This window comes from Carlito syrichta, unplaced genomic scaffold, assembly GCF_000164805.1.
Source record: "Carlito syrichta isolate Samal-C Ts95f unplaced genomic scaffold, Tarsius_syrichta-2.0.1 Scaffold315562, whole genome shotgun sequence".
Lineage (NCBI taxonomy): Eukaryota > Metazoa > Chordata > Mammalia > Primates > Tarsiidae > Carlito > Carlito syrichta.
The window spans coordinates 428,084-449,319 of record NW_007259658.1 but is presented as its reverse complement, the minus strand read 5'-3'; the positions used below and the strand labels follow the sequence as shown (position 1 = coordinate 449,319).

The 21,236-nt window shown below is 41.5% G+C and overlaps 1 protein-coding gene across 1 annotated transcript in view; it reads right to left on the bottom strand.

Annotated features, from left to right (window-relative positions):
* GUCY2F (guanylate cyclase 2F, retinal) overlaps window positions 1–21,236 on the bottom strand; it is a 118,898-nt gene that overhangs the window by 9,504 nt on the left and 88,158 nt on the right. The window contains exons 11-17 of the mRNA XM_008072990.1: window positions 18,257–18,406; window positions 14,787–14,935; window positions 12,057–12,220; window positions 11,093–11,285; window positions 7,039–7,213; window positions 3,514–3,612; window positions 443–537 (exon numbers count right to left, since the gene is read on the bottom strand). Coding sequence (XP_008071181.1) covers window positions 443–537; window positions 3,514–3,612; window positions 7,039–7,213; window positions 11,093–11,285; window positions 12,057–12,220; window positions 14,787–14,935; window positions 18,257–18,406 — 1,025 coding nt within the window. The remainder of the gene's footprint in view (window positions 1–442; window positions 538–3,513; window positions 3,613–7,038; window positions 7,214–11,092; window positions 11,286–12,056; window positions 12,221–14,786; window positions 14,936–18,256; window positions 18,407–21,236) is intronic.

The following is a 21,236-nucleotide window of genomic DNA, read 5'->3' as shown; positions in this document are numbered from 1 at the left end:
GGAAAGACATAAAGCTTCTCTGTAAATAGTGTGCCAATGGTATAGATGAAAAGTCAGAAAGGGTGGCCACTGAGCAGGTGAATAGAAAATTCAAACTCACCAATACCATGGTTAATTGAACAATGTCTGGCACTGCCAAAGAGTGAAAAAATGTAAATAATAGTGCAGGTTATTAGAAAGCCAAATTCTGGGCAGTTATTTAGGAAAAGAAGGTACAATTCATAGTCTGAAAAATGCAGAAATAATCTCAACAATCACCCCCACCATAGCCATGCTTTAAAGAGAAGAAAACTGAGGTAAAGGAAACAATGGGGCTGGAGATTCTGCACAATTATAGCTCTGAGTCTCAGACTCCAAGATAAACTCTTTCAGCAGACCATGACCTCTCCAGAAGCAGGTGTATCCAAGTGGTTTGGTTCAGAAAAACAAAAAGACATTGTACCTTGAGCTCTGTTCTTCCTCGAAGCTCCACTTCATAGCCCTCATTCAGATCGCGAAGAATTGTAACAGTGCTGAGACTGACATGAATGCGATAAGCTGTAAAAGGAGAAGCATAACTTTGGCTCCTTGTCATTATTAAAACCAATGAGAATACATGAGTGTAATAAATGCCCCCAGTTGTAAATGAACTAGACCCGTAGCAAAGTCCTAAAAGAGAACTTTAATTAGGATTTTACAGAGGAGGAGGGGGAGTGATGCCCTTCCTCGCCAAACCCAAATAAAACGTTAGTTGTAGCACCTATCAGCCTTCTAGACACTATCTCAGACGAAAGCCCATGCAATAGAAAGGTGTTAATTTAACTCAAAGATTGAGATGGAGAATCCTGCAACCACCACTGTGCTCTCAGCTGAATCGTGACCTTCTCTGAGAGAAGTTTAGCTTCAGCAGCGTCTCTCACAGGTTGCTACTAGGGCTGAATTCCCAAGCTTTACATAATCTTACTTAGGAAACAAAAATATGTCTTTTCCATATATTCACAACTGTCTCTCAATATTGCTGCATGTAAAATAAAACATCAAGAAAAAATATCCCAAGACCTCTGTCCCCAAACATTTTGTAGAGACTGTACATTCATAGCTGATGTTCAGGTAGGTTCATCTAGTGGTATATGAATACACATGAATGTACTATTTTCCAACCAATGATCTCAACCTGGGATAAGAGCTTTACATGTGGAACTACCGCTCTAAAATTTTGTTTAGAACCTAAGTATAATTCTTTGATGAAGAATAATCACTTGTTAACTGAGTTAAGATCCTTGATCTTCCTGAAATCTGTCACCCTATGAAGTGAGACCTTGTTGAGGTTGTCTTAAATAAAAGTCCAAGACTTGTTTTCATGCAGGCTTGAGAAAAACCATTCTTTGAGAAGCTGATTACAATCTGAGTAGAAAAAGCATGGCTCAAGAAAACTGCAAAAAGTTTCTGCTATGTATACTCACAATGACTTTCCCTATTTTGACAGCTCAGTTCTGTTGTTTGTATCCTCCTCTTGAACTCAAGATCACCCAAAGCCCCTTCTCAAAAAGGGGTTTTTTATTCCTAAAAGTCACATGCCCAGCCATTATATCCATATCCAGCCCTATATGTGCCATCCCACCAGCATCTGGTCTTCAGGGAACCTTTCAGTAGAGTAATCCTGCTAGTAGAGAACAGCCAGCTCAAAAGAATGGTAACTCATTCCAGTCACCATCCAGTTGTGTAGTAAGGAGAATCACTACAGTGCTGGGTCACTAGTCACTTCCATTCCAGAATTTCAGTGGATTGAACTGGGCACAAAGGAAATTTTGATGAAATTGAGATTGATTTTTCATTAATAGACTTGTGACATGTCCTGATCTCATATCCAACATGAGGTTAGAGGCACCACTTTACAGATCTTCAATCAGTTATATAACTTAATGCTATATTTGGGTCATAGTCATTAGCTTTTTAAAAAGTACATTTGCCAGGTCTTTGAGTGCAGAGATCACAAGTGTATGCTTCTTTATATGCTTCACAATAACTTCCTTGCACAGTCAGTGCTTAATAAGCACCTGCTGTGGGTGATTCACTCGATTTTCTTCTTCCTAGCTGATCAGTGGACAATGTACTGCCTAAATCTCAAAATTCAGTTTCTGCTCTCAACTTTATTTTTCCAATGTGAAATGTGTGGAGTTTTCTCTGGTGCAAACCAGAATATGATTTCAGCTTTCTGTAAGCTTACATCAGTCCAGAGTACTGTGCCAAATCTGCACTGCAGTTCCAGGATCAATTTTACTTCATCTTGGGTTGCACTTCAAGAGCAAAGTCATATGCAAAGTCATATTTATGCAATAGTTCCTGGATGACTACGTCCATGGCCTCTGCCATATCTATAGAGTTCGAAGACTTTCCCAGATGTCAGAAAATTTATTCTGACAACAGCTTCTAAGTTTCATACTGCCTCCTTAATCATGGCTGCACAGGCTAGATTGACTAAGACTAGACCCATTGTGTAAGCCTGTTTCTACACATGAATGATGGGGATTGAGGTCAGACAGGGCACCACCCACTGTGATATAGGCCACCATATCGTTAGGGACTAGTTTGAGTATATTCCTGAAGTTTGGGAAGAGCTTGTCTTGCCTTGTAGCTACCAGAGCCAGAGCTGCTAAGGACTTAAGTGAGTTTTTTTCCTCTTTTTGGTATAAAATCATGAAAACTGTATATAGAATTTGATGTTTATTCTCTATTCTATTCCTGTAATTACATTAAAATTGTTTTGCTTGATCATTATATAAGTAAAAGGCATATTGTAATTCTGACATTGCCTCAATAGTGGCAGTAAATAACTGAGAAAGAGTTGAGCCAGAATCTTGCCAGCAGCAGACAAATGGCATAATGGTTTGTACAGTTTTCTTTTCAAAGAAACAGGGAAGAAATGGTATCTTTGATTCTATGCCTGTTTTGACAGAAGCTAACGGTTTTATATACATGCAAATTGGAATTAATTATTTCAGAATTCCAAGCTCCTTAGATTGAAGGATTGTTGCTAGCTAAATTCTAGGGACTATTTGATGAAGTCAGAACTCCTGGACTCCTAACTAGTTCAAAAAGAGGAATAGAGCTCAAATAACAAAAAGAGGCAGACTTCAGTGTGTCTCCAACAAACTAGTTAAAAACTAGAAATGTCAGTCCCTTACCTAGTTCTTTTCTCAACATGAATCTCATAAACCCACAAGCCTGGTCAATTTTTCCTTTATCCAAAAGACATATTTAGTTGTTTTGATTAAATTGACTGGCTGTTTCAGTACCACTTAGCTGTAGCTTTAGTTCTATAACAAGAAAAGTGCATGTTCAGTCCAACATCACCCCCTACTGGTTTGCTATTAGAGACCAGGAAAATGTGTGAAAAATCTTAATCTTCTCAAATTATCTTTTATTGTTCTTTAAAGCATTAAAACATCAAGTGCCCTTTTCCCTTTCTTGAGGAAGAATCACTTTCTCAAGAGTAGAATCATCTCATCTCATCCATCCCTCTATAGTACTCACGTAAGCCTGTTGATTCCATCCGAGAAGCTGTGTTCACAGTGTCTCCAAATAAGCAGTATCTGGGCATGGTGAGGCCCACCACTCCAGCAACAACCGGCCCTACAGAGTAGAAGAGAGTTGGAATTACAGTCAACAAATATGCACCCAATGCTAATAGAGAAATGCTATAAAAGGGAAGAAATGAAATCTTGTAAAAAAATAATAAAAGTTACCATCAAATAGCTCTAGAAATCTGAAGGAAGACTTATAATGAGTAATGAATTATTTGCCCTACAAGAAAGCAGATTTATAACATGACCACCTTTCTGATTTATACCTTTGCTCCAAGTAACAGTTACATCCAAGATACTTATGTCTGTCACAGAGACAAAAAAGCATCAAACCCAAACCAGAAAAGCCTGGGCAAGGACTCAGGATCCAAACCTTTGTGGAAAGGAAAAAATATAATACTCCCTTGTGCCTTAGGGTTGGAAGAAAGGATCTCATAGGTCTACCTATCTCCCAAAATGTGTCTATTAAAAGAATTCTTGCTAAGACAGCTGGAAAATCTAAAAACAAGTAGAGTTAACTTTCAATGATCTGTGTTGGGGCAAAGAAGAGTAGTGGATATAGATAATCCAAGAATATTTTCCATTTGCTTTTAGAATGTTTTTTGTTCTTACATTTTAATATGATTTTGTCAAATGTTCAATGTAAATGAAAAAACTTAAGCAGCCATACTGAAAAGTCAGTGCAGGAGTATCTATAAAGTTCTTCACCTTTACCTTTCTGGTCTCTGCTCTGTTTTTACATTTTAATGTTCAGCATCATCTTTTTGCTATTTTTGCGTTAAAGAAAGTACTTAAGTGCTTTGCTTCAAAAAGTTATTTCTGCTGCAAATAAAAATAAAGAACTAGCAAACATATTTATCATTTTAATTCACTTCTCACTTATTCAGAAGCATTCATTGAGCAGTGAGCTAAGCAACAAGGGAAATAAAAAAGAAATGTAATGTAACGGTCTCAGTTATCCAGGAGTTTACAGTCTAACTGAAGAGACGAGACTACCAAACAGGAAGTAATTAAGCAACAACCCAAAGCAATGTACAGCTAAGGCAAAATAAATAGTACAGACAGAAGTGCTATGATGGTTTAGAAAATGAGGGGAGTTGCTTGCTAGGACCTGACTAGTCAACAAGGGTCCAATGGAGAAGGTAGGATTTGATCTGGGTCTTGATAGGTGAGTAGGATTTTACTTGGTGAAAAGGGACATAAATAAAATGCTTGTGGTTGGAATTGAGCATGGAATTTTGGGAAGCTCTTAAAGAAAGCAGTCTTCCTGGTGGCTGCAGAGAAACTGGAGACAAGTATGAAGTAAGTGAATTGTGTAAGATGGAGGATTTTAAACCACTGGAGAATTTTGAGCAGTGAATTACACGATGAAAAGAATTTTTCTTTTTCTTTTTTCCTTTTTCTCAGATTGGTGTATAGAATGCATTGAAAGGGGAAAAAATAAAATCAGAAAAACCTTTTAGATGGCTGTTGCAGTAATTCAAGCACAAGGTATTCAGAAGAAAGTGATGATGGGAAGTGGGTGGCCAAAAAAGAGGTGATAAGGGAGACATTATGAAAAAGAACAGACATGTTGGCTGTCTGATTGACAACCATGAGAAAATAGGTATGGGCTTATGAGTTTACGCTGGTTTGTGAGAAAAGATGATTTGAAGTTTTAAACTTGAAATAATAATGAATCATTCAAGAAGAGGTGTGCTGAGAGGGGTTGGAAATGTGAAAATGAAGCATAAATGAGAGGTGAGGACTTTTCTTTAAAATAAAAAAAATTGAACACCTGCTATGTGCTAAGCACTCCAGATACAAACATGAGTAAGATATGGTTTCTGCTACCAAGAAGCTTAAATTCTAATGGAAGGACAGACAAGAAAATATGAACTATGCTGATGACTGTGAGAAGGTTGTATGGAAAGAGGCAAGAGTGGAAGCAAGAAGATGTTATTGCAGTGATCCAGGCCAGAGATGCCGGTGTCCTTGTCTTGAGTTGTGAGAATGAAGGCGAGACAAGAGAGATTCCAGAAACATTTGAAAGGTAAAATGTTTAAGACTTAGTAGTTGGTTCAATGTTGAAGATCAGAGTGAAAAAGAACTCAAGGAAAATGACTTCCAAGACTAACAGGAGTAACTGAGGCAATGGTGGTACCACCAACTGAAATAGAAAAAGAAGAGGAATTTTGTACAGAGAAAAAAGCATTCTGTTTTGGATGTGTTGCATTTGAGGTCCATGTGGCACATTCAGGTGAAACATCAGCAGGAAGATTGATATGCAAGGCTGAAGCTTAAGGGAGAAGACAGTACTGAAGCTGTAAAGTTGGAAATCGTCAGCATACAGGTGGTAATTAAACCACAGACATGAATGAGCTCACCTAGGAGAGTATGTAGAAGGACAGAAACAGTGGATCGGGGCAAAACCCTGGGGAATGCCAACATAAGGGACAAACAGAGACAAAGGGAATTATCAAACTGATAAAAAATGAAAGCCAGGTTGGAAGGGGTTAAGAAATCAATTATCACCTGCACGCAGCCTGCTTGTGTAGCTAATCCCAACTTGTATCCCACATATCTATAATAAAATAAAATTTTTTAAATCTGAAAAAAAAGAAAGAAATTAGAGGAAGAATGTACAGAGAGCAAGGAGATCACCAAATTGTGAGCTTTGCAGACAATGCTAGAGAACAGGAAGAGATAAAAGAACCAATAAATAAAGCAAAAAAGCAGCATTCAGAGAGTGAAGAACATGTCATAAAAGCCAACTGAGGGATATTTTAGGGAGCATTGTCATGAATACCAAGTACTGCAGGGAAATAAGGGCAGACAAGAACTAGGCAAAGTGGTGAAGACAGAAATCAGATTGCATAGGGGCTAAGGAGGGAGTAAATAGTGAAAAAAATGGCACAGCGAGTGTCATTCATTCTTTAAAGAAGTTTAGTAAGAAAGTGTTGAAAAGAATGAGGAAAGTAAAGGAGCCTAGAAAAGCAGTGCAAAAGAGAGTAGAGAGGAAAGTTAGTCAATGAAATATCTGTGACATCAAGTGAGATGTCTGTCAAGATACCTGTGAATATGTGAAGCTAGATGGAAAGAATACAATGATGGGGGAGATCTTGAAGATAATTCAAGTAAGAGGGGATGAGTGTGGGAGAAAAATACTTCAGAGGCTGAATTTTAATTCAATGAATTATTCTAAATACAACATCCATCCATTGATCTTATAGCATAGTCAAACTTGGAAATGTTGGTTCTAAACAAAATAGTAGATTGAAAGGATTTAGAAACTAGAACAAGGGCTGCTTCCCAGTGTGGTAGTACAGGTACTGGGAGGAGAGTCACTTGGTAGTCACAAAGAAATTATGTAGCTCTGGACACTTGGATAATCCAGTGGCCAGGAATCATGAAGAGCTCTCTTTTTTCCTTCCTTTTTGAGTCCTCCTTGAGGTACATAAGAATGTTTTCTCTTACTTTAACTGGTTGTTGTTACCTGAGTGCAGGCCAATTCGAATTCGGACGGGCACTTCTGGCATATGCCGCATCTTGAAGGTGCCCACGGAGCTCAGGATATCTAGGGACATGTTTGCAATCTCAGCTGCATGTCGACTGCCATTCCTATTTGGGAGGCCTGAGGCTACCATGTAGGCATCTCCAATGGTCTCTACCTGGGAATCAAGAAAAATCGAATTAGCAAGCTAGTAACGTGTCTGGTTTTTTTTCATAGCACTTTAGAGATCTGATGGAAGCCACATGGTCTTCTTGGAAAGTGAGGAATGTAGAGGAGGACTGTCAATGGTTCACAGACATTGCACAGTAGAATGTCATAAGGAGCTTTATTTTTTTAAAAAATATACATATATAATATATTCAGGCCCCATACCCAGAGATTTTGAAATAAATGTAGGTACTTCATAGGCTCCTCATTGACCTTGGAAAAATATCAGGCCCCAAAAAAGTCCTGGGAGAAGGGAAAGGGGAGATTTCTGGGACTGTCCATAGGATGTCCTGAAGGAGAACCCTAGGAGAAGGTACTTATCACACTTGCCAGCAAGCATTTCCCTAGATGATTTGGGGTAAAGAAGTTAGGGCATCCCTAAGGTGAGTATAAGTAAGGGCAGCTCTAAGGCGAGGGAAAGTGAAAGGAAGAACAAGGAAGAGTCTGTTCCTTCTGCTTTGCCTTGCTAATATGATAGTTTTGCAGGTTTACTGGGTCTTTTTCCACCAGTTACCCCCTCCTCTCCTACTGCTACCTCCCTGAGGGGCGGTAGTTCTGGCTCTCAATTGCTTTGCTGGGAGAATTTAGAGCTGGACACCGGAAATAAAGGCAAATCTGTACTCTTCACCTCCCCCATAAAAGTGTGCTCACTCTTTTTAGATGACCAGTCAGTTGAACCTTTTCAAGTAAATCTGAAAAATAAGTAAACTGAAAGGACTTTTATGAAATATGCCAATCAAACTGTGCTACTACCAGCTTGGATGAAGTTAGAAGCCATAGTTCCCTAGAGAACTGCACTCACAGAATGTAATCAGTAAGAGCATGAAACTCTGAAGTAATAGTGCCCTGGTTAGAATCTCAGATCCAACACTTACAAACCTCATGGCCATGAGCAAGTCACTTAATCTCTCTGTGCTTCAGTATCCTCATCTGTAAAATAGGGATAATTACAGTACCTACCTCACAGGGTTTGCTAAGGATAAATAACTTAATATATGTCAATGCACTTAAAACCTGCCTAGTGGATGATGACATATATTAAGTGCAAGCTATCACCATCATCATTATCATTTCCAAATGGATATGTCTTGAAATCAGCCTTAGGACTGTGGGTATGATTGAGCTCCAGAGAAAAATGTTTAGCCATCAGCAATAGGCTCCTCATTATGGCTTTCTATATAGCCAATAACAATGATCCTTTGAACCTATAGGACTTTGTACCTCAAGATGCTTCCGTCCAAGGTGTGCCTTACCCGGTGCAATTTGAGAAAAGGATCCCTGCCCTCAGATAAGCATGCTGGTCTGCACAGAGGAAGGAAGGGTTACAGCGCAAATGCTATATGAAAGGGGAAACCAAGTGACTGGCCATTTTCAGAAACTGATGGCTGACTCTTCAATTTTGATGAATCAGTCACCCAGGAGGCCCACAAGGATATGGATGAGGAAATTAGAAGAGCAGGGAGGATGAGTATGCATGGCTTTGGCATGTAGATTGCTATGGGGAATTGTGGTTGCATTAGTCAACATAAGGACACTAAAAGGAAACAGGAGGTTTAGAAAGCAGTCTGGTTGAGACGAGGGTGGTTGCAGGAGAGCTGAAACTGAAAACACATCACCAACTTCATAATTCTGCAGTAACCCTTTCATTTTCATTTCAGATCATCAAGTGCCAGGGGAGGTGATTCCAATTTTACAGGTAAAGAAAATGAAAATACAAATGGGTTTGGTCATTCACTGCTGGTTCAATTTTTATTTTCTTTGCACTGTGTTGTTTTTAATAACAGGACTGAAAAATTAGATTTCATTTTTGGAATCGTATAGCTCTGTCCTGGGAACAACCTGCTAACTCCCTACTACAACCATGAAGTACTAAAATGTCTGATGGCCTCATTTCTAAGACCCCCCCAACAATCGTCTGAACAAAATCAGCTGGGTTGATTAAACCAGTAATTGTGTTACTGCCCATGCTGAATCATCTTTGATTTTAGTTTCAACTGAATTAGCTTTCAGTGATTTGTTTTTCTCTTCAGGTTGCTTGAGTTCAACAAGTTAAGACAGGTACTCTAATTCCATGGATTTTTTCCTGCACCACGGTTTCCATGTGTGCTTCTTGATTAGCTTGCAGCTCCTGCTGATTGACAGGTATGATGTTTATTTCTGAGCCCTGTTTAGGTGGCTTGGCCTAGCCCTGAGGCTCTCTACCTGACCTGGAAGGGCCCTGTCTAATCTGAGATAAACACACTCCTCTGTGTGTGATTTGAGAGCTAGAACATTTCAGACTACTGCAAAGGATGCAATGAATGGAGCTACTCATTCTCCAGCTCTACCTGGTCCTGGGACAGAGGAGCTGTCTAAAGTTTGAAATGCCAGGGGCATCTTTCTCCATAAATAAGACAAGTATCCACGATGCAGACAGCATGGAAATATCCCTGAACAGCTATGATATTTTTTGTCTTTTACTTTATTTGCCTAGAGACAAGACAACATATAAAAACAAAGGTAAGAAATCATGGCACCGGCCAGGCTCAGCCTGTAATCCCAGCACTTTGCGAGGCCGATGCGAGAGGATTGCCTGAGCCCCCGGGCAACTTGGCGAGACCTCATCTCTACAATAAATAAAAAATGAGCTGGGTGCGGCAGCGCGCACCTGTAGTTCCAGCTATTTGGAAGGCTGAGGCAGAAGGATCACCAGAGCCCAGCAGGGCGAGGCTGCGGTGGCCAGGAACGTGCCACTGCACTCCAGTCTGGGTGACAGAGTGAGACTCCAACTCAAAAAAAAAAAAAGAAAGAAAGAAATCATGGCACCAAAATGAGTGAAAGCAGTCATCTATTCTCTACTCATCTTCTGCAAACTTTGACAGAAAAAATTGAAATTCACAGGCTGGGCAGGACTCGGTGGCTCAGCCTGTAATCCCAGCACTTTGGGAGGACAAGGCGAGTGGATTGCCTGAGCCCACGGGTTCAAGACCCACCCAGGCAACTTGGCAAGACCGCATCTCTACAATAAATCAAAAATTAGCCGGGCATGGTAGCGCTCGCCGGTAGTTCCAGCTCCTTGGAAGGCTGGGGCGAAAGGATCGCTGGAGCCCAGCAGGACAAGGGTGTGGTGGCCGGGAGTGTGCCATTGCACTCCAGTCTAGGCAACAGAGTGAGGCGCCAACACAAAAAAAAAAAAAAGAAAAAGAAAAAAGAAATTCACAGGCTGGAGGAGTGGGAGAAGGTGAGAGCAGGGACTTGCAACCTCAAAATTAATCACTTCCCCAGACCAACAGGTGGGCTTTTGTTTACCCTGTAGCAATCCCAAAAGAACCTCAGGTCTAATAGCTGCCTGATGTAATGCCAAGTTCTCTCCTATATAAAAACAGTACCTAAAGGAGGAGACCAAATTGTAATAGCATGTATAAGATCTACACAAACTTGACCAAGATTAACTCTCTAGCAGTCAACAACTATGGGCTAAATCTAATACTTCTTTGTCCCCTTCAGTGCCTAGCATAATACTGCCTAAACTATGGGTACTCAGCCACTGTAGTACAAAAGTCTCTTGGCTTCAAATTCCTGGTTTCAATTCTAGGGGAAAAAAAGCTTAAAAGAAATCTGACTGGCAGTCTTTTGCTGGGTTGAAAATTGTTATTTTGTAAAGTGGGAAATTTATATGCATTCTATCTGACCTTTCCAATAGAATACCAATGGAAGGGTGTACCATTCAAATTTTTATTCCTAAATAACAACATTCTATAAAATTATTTCCTTCAGTTTTAGAATGCACCTAGATAAGCCTCATATAAAAATTTCACTCTGTAATATATTACTCTGCTAATTAACCTACCTTATAGACATCATGACTGCCAATGATTGCATCAAAAAGTGTGTACAGGTCATTCAGAAGATCCACCACCTCAATGGGCTCACTCATGGCTGAGATGGTAGTGAAGCCCACAATGTCACTGAAGTACAAGGTGACCAAGTCAAAGCCCTCAGGTTCAACTGTGCATCCCCTTTTGAGAGATTCAGCAACTGATCTGAAAAAAATAGACACAGCTATTCTTAAGAGGACATTGGCCTCCCTTCATGTCACATACACCTGCTAGAACACAATTTCTCTAAAAATCACTACCAAGTAAATGATGAGGAAGAAAATGTTACCTGGATGAAAACATTCATTCATTCATTCATTCTACAAATATGTATTGAGTGCTTACAATGTGCCAGGAACTGTGCCAGGTTCTGAAATACAGCACTGAACAGACAGACCTGGTGTGTGCCTTCATGGAGTCTTTTTCAGTTCTTTATATGTCCATCTCAGCCACTAGGGAATGTTCCCAGGGGGTTGCCTTTTCATGAAACTGGTTTCCCCAGTTATCTCCTAGAAGATCAGGTTATAACATAATAAGGTTCCCTGGAAAATCTGGGAATCCTAACAACAGATAACGTTTTCAACTAAGGAAGGAAAAGACCTGGAAAAAAACAACCTCACTGCTTTCCTCAAGGAGCTCAAAAAATTGCCTTCCTTCTAATTGGTCAACCCCCTGGTAAAGCCACAAAACGACATATAGAAAAACCAAGGTACCAAAAACTTAAATGACCAGTATGATCCACAGGTAGTGGAAAATTAGGATGTGTGCTTTGCTCCCTTGTTTTCCAATTCTACTTTGATTTGAAGGTGTGACTCAAACCCACTAGGAGGACAGAGGGTGCAGGACAGAGGGAGGGAGCAGTTAGTTGATGGGTAGTCTTTTTCTAATAGAACACACTGTTATAAGGATTCACACTCCTCAGGTGTTCACACATACAGTGGTAGCATCTGTGTTAGAAGCTTTTCCGTTTTCTGTTTTTCAATTTCCAGCTCTTCAGTCCGCTCCCGGATCAAATCTTCCAAGTTGCTAGAATATTGTTCCAACATCCGAAGCATAGAATCAATGATATTGGTCTTCTTTCCTTTATTGAAAGTTTTAAACTGGAAGTAAAACAGAAAAAAAATAGTCAGGGGGTGCTTTCTCCCCAAACGCAAAGAAGATGGAGCAAACCACCTTATCACATATTATGTCCTCTAAAATACCAAGGCAGAAAAGGTGAACACAGATATAAATAGAAATTCACCACCCACCCTCATTGTCACCCTGGCCCATTCACAGGGCTCTTCCTGCCTTCTGCTAGTAGTTCTTCCCCTGCTCTCCTGGTTCTTTCAAATCTGAGCAAAGGTGCTCTGCGTAGGATCCTTCAGTTCTGAGATGCAATCACATGAATAATAGCCACTTCAAAGGCAACAGGATTTGGTCTTGAACCCAGGCCAGTTGTGGGTGAGGTAAGGGAAAAGAGAGCAGGAAGTGCTGTTTTACTCTTCTAGATCATCAACCTACTAAATCATCCTTATCCTCAAATGCTACTGTGTTGCCAGTTCTTGGACGGTGAGAAGTTCTTTGACCTCTTAAAGAGGGTTCAATACCTACATGATATTCTTGGTCCATGGTGTCCGCTAGCACCTGCCCTTCAGGTCAGTCAGGGTCATGTAGAAATTCAACTGGTTTTACCCTATTCTATGCCCTGATCCCTTATAAAAGGCTACGGGCTATAAATTTGCAATATGTCCTTTCGGGGCCTTGTCTACCTACAGAAACAGGGCATAGCATTAGAATCATGAGGGGTAGCTTCTTCACTATATTCAGCATGCATATGGCTTTCTTCACAAGAATAAAAGATTGGCAGCACTTTGCTGAGCAGACATCTAGGGCTCTGTCCCAATGAACCCTCTTATATAGCTGAGCACACATGTTCTGCTTAGTACCCAATGTCCCAAGACCAACACTAAGAGTTTCCTTCTAAACCTGGCTCATATCTGTATGTACTCCAAAGTCCCGAGGATAACCTCAGCAGCCAGTTCAGGTCCTTTGGGCTCCTCCTACTGCCCAACCCAGGAAACCTCTCTAACCTCCTCCTCTCACTTAAGTTTGATTAACTACAGGAAGTTGCAAGGCTAGCCTTGTCGTCAGATCATCTAAACTTCCACTGAAGCATTTTAGTCAGGACAACCCTAGCAATGTCTTGTTTGAAAGACTCATGATGTGCACTCCTCCTATCTATCATTGGCTTCCCTGCTGCCTTCTGAAATAACATCTCTAGCATCAACACGAGGGCAAGTGCTTTTTCTCCTGTATCACGGTAAATTTTTAGAAATTTGACCTTCATGGTCCTTTGCCTTTTCCATACTATTGAACACCTGTTTGAGTGTCCTCAAAAAACTCCACTGGGCTAATGGAGGCATTGTTAGGTGGGGACATGGATGACTTCATAAGCAGAGCCCCTCAGGCTTTCAATCCAACTCTTTCTTTTTTCCGCCTCAGATACCTGCCACTCATAAAGCATCTCAGTGTTGTACTCCAGCCAGGTTCAAAAGCCTCTCTGCCAGAGCTGACACAGCATTCATGGAGAGCACCCTCAATTTCAGTGTCCTGTAATTTCCACAAAGCTCTTACCTGCCTGCTCTAACATAGGAACTGCACCATAGCTTCCTGATCAGGGTTTACTTTTTGTTTTCCTCTACTCCCTTTTCAATCCCCACCTTGAGGGAAAGAATCAACGTCTTTAGAAATTCAGTATCTTAAGGTGAGAGGTTACCACTTTTCGTGTATCCCATTGTTTCAAGTAGTTCCCTGGAAACCTAAGGAATCTCCTGCATTTTGCACTGTTCATTTGCATTTTCTTCCATCTTAAACACTCTTGCAAACACCTCATATTTTTTCTGATTTTCCAAAAACAACCTGGCATCAACCAAATGGTACACTCATCACAGTTCCCTGAGATGTCCAAAGCAAACATGGCTCTGTGAGAAGCCCCATCTATACCATGATACCCAACTTCTTTTTGTTGTTGTTGCTGTTGCTGTTGTTGTTGTTGTTGTTTGAGACAAAGTATCACCCTGTCCCCAGCTCAAGTACAATGGCATGATCATAGCTCACTATAACCATGAACTCCTGGGCTTAAGAAATCCTCCCTCCTCAGCTTCCTAAGTAGCTGGGACTACAGGTGTGCACCACCATAGCCAGCTTTTTTTTTTTCAGAGACGAGGTCTCACTATGTTGCCTAGGCTGACCTCAAACTCCTAGACTCAAGCAATCCTCTTGCCTCAGTCTCCCAAAGTGCTGGGATTATAGGCGTGAGCCACCGATATCATGGCATGACCATGATACTCATCTTTTAATAGTTTCAATTCCATTGCATTGCAAATGCCTGGTGGTTCAATTCCATCTCTGAAATATTGCTTAGGCCAGGTTGTGGATGATTGGAACAAAGGTTCAGACACAGAAGAGTACCAGATCCAACACTTGGGCTCTTGGAGGATGTGCTGATGATGCTCCAATACCAAGGGCCTTGAAGTAGCCATCCTCAGGCTGCTACTCCAAGAGGAGTACCCTTACCCCTTGCAAGAGGTTTTTTCCACAACATGACAAGGACACAAGGAGTTAACCTTGGGTAAGCTGGATTTAGGATGGCTTCTGGGCGATGATAAGATTTGGAGTCCTTACCTGGTTAAATATTTCATCAAAAGTTGGTCGTTGTTCTTCAGCCTCAGCCCAGCACTGCTTCATCAGCTGGAGACATTCTGGAGGGGCATGCTCAGGAGGAACCACTGGTCTGTACACAGGAGGAGGCCTCTTAAGTCTGTTTATGATTTCTGTCCAGATGCAGAAGAAAAAGATTTACAAATCATGGAAAATCACCAAGATTTGAAAAAGATAACCGAGTTTTAGCCAAGAAAGGGATGGATCAGGAGATAACACAGAAGGGCCTGAGTATAGATTGTATCTGAGCAAAAGCTGCATCAGGCAATTGGAGAGGGGGTTAGAAATAATTCAATTGAACTCTTGGTAACATTTAGGCACGGCTTTATCCTGCTACTGCCAGGTTTTAGATGCAGCCTCTCTGATGTCAATTCTAATACTGTAACTTCAGTGACCTGGTTCCTCTCACCTGCCCCCACATCATCTAAACCTTTCAATCCCCACAACATACCCACTGAGCTCTCCCTACAGACCCAGTCTCAGTCCAAGTCCAGTATTTGGACCCTGCCTCGCTTCTACGCAAAAGGAATTAAAAACTGCATTAAGCAATTCAAGGCCTCATCATGATCTTCCTGGTTGCTGGTCCATGATCCCCACTTTCAGTGGAACATTTACTATACGAGACTATGGACTGAACACTTCGCGTGCATTATTTCATTGGATTCTCACTACAAATAGATGAGGTAGGCACTCTTATTCTTATTTTACAGCTGGGGAAACTGAGGCACAGAAAGATTAAGTCACTTGCCCAAAGTAGTCACATGACCAGTAACTAGTAAGTGACAGAGTTTGAATTTAACCCAGGCAATCTCAATCTACCACATTGTCTTGCTTCCAACCAAATACCTTAGGACTCATCTGGGAGTTCTTAAACGCCTTATTCAGACCCAAGAACCATTAGTGATCAAAGATCTAAATCAACCAGACTGACTGTTTTACAAAGGGAGAAAACTCCCTGGCAGCAGGAGAACATCATTAGCCCTCAATATTCCGAGTAGCCCACACTGGACTTCAAACTGGTCTCCCTGCTTCCAGCCTAGCCTTTTCCAAACCCCAAGACATTACTAAAATACAGATCTGGCCATGACCCTTTCTTGCTCAAAAGCCTTTTACGAATCTTCATTACCCACAGAATAAAATCCAAGCTCTTCAACATGGCTCCTGATTGTCTCTTCAAGCTCATTTCTCATCCTTAGTCCCCTCCTCACCACCCACAATTCTGATGTCCTCATCATGAACCAAACTTTGCTTGCCCTACCAGTGTGCACTTAACATACCAACAGTGCTGCTTCATACTTCATACCCTAATAAGTGCCCCTTGCCTCCATGAAAAAATTTCAGCGTTTGCCTGATGTCTCAGTTCCTTGTGACGTCACACCTTCTGCTCCTTTAACCCAGGTCAGTCTGTACCAGTAATTGTTTCTCCATTGCAGCATTCTGCTCTCAATGCAATAGATTATATGGGAATGAACCCCTTGGAATGTGACTGTACCATCCACTCTCTAGCAGAAGGAGCCCTTGTCCCTTTCTCTGAACACCATCAAGTTGAATGAGTCAGTCACCTTTCTGTTAAGCACAGCATGTGCCTTCCAGAATCTTACAGTCTGATTGAGATAAACAATGACAAACAATAGGAACAGGTGAGCAGAGATGGGGCACCTCACCCATACTGAAGAAATCAGAGAAGGCTTTCCAGAGGAAGTGACATGAGTTGGATAAGGCAAAGTGAGGAGGAGGTGAGAGAATTCCAGGTATTGTAAACAGCACACTCAAAGGCACAGTGGTAAGAGAGACCATGGTGCTTTTAAGGTACTGTCAGTCATAAGGTTTAGCTGGAGTACAGGGAGTGACAGAAGATAAGCCTAGAGAGGTGGCAAGGAGCCAAACTGTGAAGGGTCTTGTATGTCATGTGAGAAGCCTCGCTTTCATTTAACAAGTGGCAGGAAACAGTTGGAGAGCTTTAGTAAAAGAGTAATATGGGACTCTGAGTGGAACAAAGGATAGCTAAATGGATTTTGTTTTTCCTTCTTTTTTCATTTTTAAAAGCTTTTATTTTAAAATAAATTTAAATGTCCAGAAAAGTTGTAAAAATAGGACAATTGCCTGTATACTCTTCACTCAGCTTCTCCATTGTTAATAATTTATAGAACTATAGTACAAAGGAAATTAGCATTTGTATAACACTATTACTAGAGTTCTTATTTGAAATTCATCACTTTTCCCCTATTGTCCTTTTTCTGTCCTACAAACCAATTCAAAATCCCATATTGCATGTAATAGTTGTGTCTTGATTTCTTCCTATTTGTGACAGCTCCTCATTCTTTTCTTGTCTTTCATGACTTAGATTCTTTGGTTGAGTACTGACTAGCTGTTTTGTAGAATGTCTCTCAACTTAAGTTTGCCTGAAGTTTTCTCATTATTAGGTTGAGGTTATGCATTGTTTAGCAAGAATACCACAGAAGTGATGTTGTGCCCTTGTTAGTGCATCATGTCAAGGGGTACACAATGTCAATGTGCCTTATTACTGGTAATACCTTATTACTGATAAACTTGATCACTTGGTTAAGGTAGTATCTGCAGGATCTTCCACTTGTAAGCTTACAATTTTTCCATTTGTAACTAATATGTTATGGGTTCATACTTTGAGAATATGCAAATATCCTGTTCCTGTTAAACTTCTGCCCACTGATTTTTTCCATCCATTGATAAATCTTGCCTGATAGACACATGTTTTGATGGGAGGTGAGGATGGAAGCCTGCAGCATGTCACAGGAACATCATGTGAGGTACTAAAATACTTGACAAGGAATGTCTCAAAGAAGTAGCGGGGACCATGGAATTTTTTAAAAAGAAAAAGGAATTGAAACAGGTTCTATGGGCCATTGGCTTATGTCAGTTTGATAAAGAACCAGCTTCGGCCGGGCTCGGTGGCTCAGCCTGTAATCCCAGCACTTTGGGAGGCCCAGGTGAGTGGATTGCCTGAGCCTGCGGGTTCAAGACCCGCCCGGACAACTTGGCGAGACCTCATCTCTACAATAAATCAAAAATTAGCCAAGCGTGGTAGCACGCTCCTGAAGTTCCAGCTACTTGGAAGGCTGAGATGGAAGGATCGCCAGAGGCCAGCAGGTCGAGGCTGCGGGGGCCAGGAGCATGCCACTGCACTCCAGCCTGGGTGACAGAGTGAGACTCCAACTCTAAAAAAAAAAAGAAAGAAAGAAAGAAAAAGAAAAAGAACCAGCTTCTTGGATGGGGGAATTTCTTCTGGATGCCTAAAGCTGTCTGGCTCCAAGTCCCATCTGAACACAACACGAGCTGCTTGCAGGTTAGCAGGCTGTTAGCACAGACACTGCTCTGGGAAATCATGACAGCCTGGGCTGGCTTTATGATCTAGGTCATGGTGGTCCCCGGAGGTCCTTTTCTCACCTCCCGCTTACCTTCAGCAGGCAGATCCATCATGCAGAATGGGGTGCCCCGGACCATCACTTCTTGCATGATGATGGCAAAGCTATAGACGTCTCCTGCAAAAGAACCTAACCTGCTGCCCCTCGGGGCTCTCAACAGTTCAGGGGCGGTCCATAGCAACTCTGAAAAGAAAGCATTGTGTAATGAATGCAGAGAGGATTAACTGACAACATCTGCAATGCCCTCAAGGGTTTTGAGGGTGCTGTTTTATTGACCGCTTTATATTTTTATTAGAAAAACAGGCATTCTAGTGCTCCCCTGGGTCTGAATCTATTCATCTAAGGAATTGCACACACAAAACATACTACTCTTCCCACCCCAGGACCATGCAGGCAGACACAGCAAAGGTGTGGGGAAGGGCAGAGAAGTTTGAAGTAGAGAAACTATGTGATGTTTGCTTTCTTGCTCTCTTGAGCCTACAAGTAGTTGGCAGGTTTCCAGAGAAAGGCAAGTACACTGCCAGACTGGTTGCCATGGATTTGCTATTTGCTGAGATCTATATGTGTCTGGTAATTGACTGTGCCGTGGCTCAGAGATTCACAAGTTTCTCTAGGTCTTCTCTAAAAGGATTAGAGCATCCCCAGGCCTTCTCTGTTCCTTGCAGTGCAAAAAGGTGCAGCAATTCCTTCAACTCTGTTCTGCAAATATTTATTGAGAGTCTACTATGCACCAAGCACTGTGCTAGGTATAGGAGCGGTGCTAGAGATGAATCGAACCTTGTCTCTGCCCTTGAAGAGATCACAGACCAGTGGGCAAGACAGAAATGCACCTTAAATGCAATACAAGAAAGATAGTGATGAGGGCCACTATATAGTATAGGGAAATGACTCCATAAAAAGCCCAAATTGAACACCTACTGAGTGCTCTGCCATGTTTCAGGCCCCATGGGGGGCAAAAGATTATCTCTGCCTTAAGAGTTTATGGCAGTCAGAATGTCAGAAATTTTTCTGGGGTGGTCACGGTAAGCAATACATAAAGAAATATGTTGTAATGATATAACTAGAGTAGTCAAAAGTTGGGGAGAGGGTGTTTTAAGTTGAATCATACAAAATTGTCGTTTCTGTCAAAAGTGATTGGATATTGGCAATTTCATCAGGTTCAAACGAATAAAAAATTGAACTGATTAAATTAATCCAGGAAGTCTTCCTGGAAAAGTTAAACCTTAAACGCGCTTGTTAAGGAGGTCAAGGATGCAGCTTTCTGGAGCTGAGAGGGTAAAGGCTTTGCAGAGAGAAAGAACAGTATGTGCAAAAGAACAAGAGGCAGAAAGGAGCAAATTGCAGGTGGTGGGGGGTGGTAAGCAGATTAGCTTGACTGAAGAGAAGGGCTCTGTTAAGGGATAATGAGAAATGAGAAATGGGGTTGATGAAGTGGGGAAGGGAGGGTGGCTGGAAGAATGGGGGCAGAAGGTGAGAGGCCCTGAGAGCCAAATGAAGGCATTTGGAGTGAATACAAAAGACAGTGGGGGTGCTGGAGCTGGGGAGGGATTTGATGAAAGCCGTGTTCGGGGAGATTAATCTGGCAACCTGCACAAGCTGGGTTGAAGGAGAGAGGCTGGAGTCAGGGAGACCAACTAGGAAGTTATAGCACTAAGAGCTGGCAGCGAGGTGAAAGGGGCCTGAATGGGGGTAGGGACAGCAAGCAGCAGGACCGGCAACCAGATACATTGGAAGGCTACATAATGGAGAAGGATGTGACAGGGCTGGGAATAAGCTTACTTCACATTGTGAAGGAGAGAAAGTTGGAGTAAACAACAAGGTGACCTCCAGATAGGGAGACTAGAGAAGAATATCTGCTAAGGGTGAGAGTGTCAGGGGGAAAGTGATGACTAGCTTTTCATCTTGTTAAATTTTGGGTATTGGGAAGGGAACCCAGGGGATACGATTCTATGAAGCAAGAAAACGGTGAAAGGTCAGAGATTATTTGGTGTGTTAGTGAAACCCAAGAAAGAAAAACCCACCCTGGAAATTCTTATTATCAGACAATCCTGATCAAAATGGTGAAAATAAATTCTAACTTCACCGCCGATCACATGCCCATCTTCTTTCTGTGCTCTGCAAGGGTCCCTAGCCTTTGTCCCCCCCACCCAGCCACTCTGACCTTCCACCCACCACTCACCTACTTCCATGAACGTCACTGATATACTCACCGTAGTGGTTTTGCTCCTATGTCTCCCTGCCTAGGAGGACTAGTATTTACAAGTACAACTGAAAAGATTGAATGATATTTGAATTATTAAATGTCAAAGGAATAAATTTCTGACTGTGGGATTTCAGATACCATGGTTTTGCAGGAGAGAAGAGGGGTAGTTATTTGGGAGCGAGAAAAATGGTATGCGGCTTGCTTCTTCCTGGCATCCTCTCTCACTGCACATTTAAAAGCACAAGAAGGGAAAAGAGGGCAAAACTCTCTGGTAAAAAGCTGGGTGATTAAATACAATCATTACCAAATAGTATTTGCAGAGAGTACTTACATGTATGTTGTTAATGGCTAAAATGAGCCTTTTCTGCACTATACTTATATAATTGAGAGTGGACAGTAATGAATACACTTACAACCCACCCCCATTTTCTCAACTCCACTCCAGAACCAAGTAAGAGCCACTAACTACCATTAGGCTTCAACTCTCAGAAAAACTAGAAAAATTACTTTGGCTTGTTTTGTATTTGCTGGAGCCAGTACTAGCTCTGAGCCTTGCTGAGGTGATAAAGTCACCCCTTGAGAGCCAGACTGGTGTAGAATGAAAGAATATTGAAGTGGAAGTCAAGAGACTTGGGCTCAAAATCTCAGTTTGGCCATTAAATCTGAACCTCAGTTTTCCCATGTGTAAAATGGAAGTTGAGCCAAATGACCTCCAAAGGCCTTTCGATTATAAAATTCTGTTAACCTCATCATCTGAGGTAGGGAGGCAAGTCTCATTTCATTCTACTTTGTTCATTCATTGACTCAAAA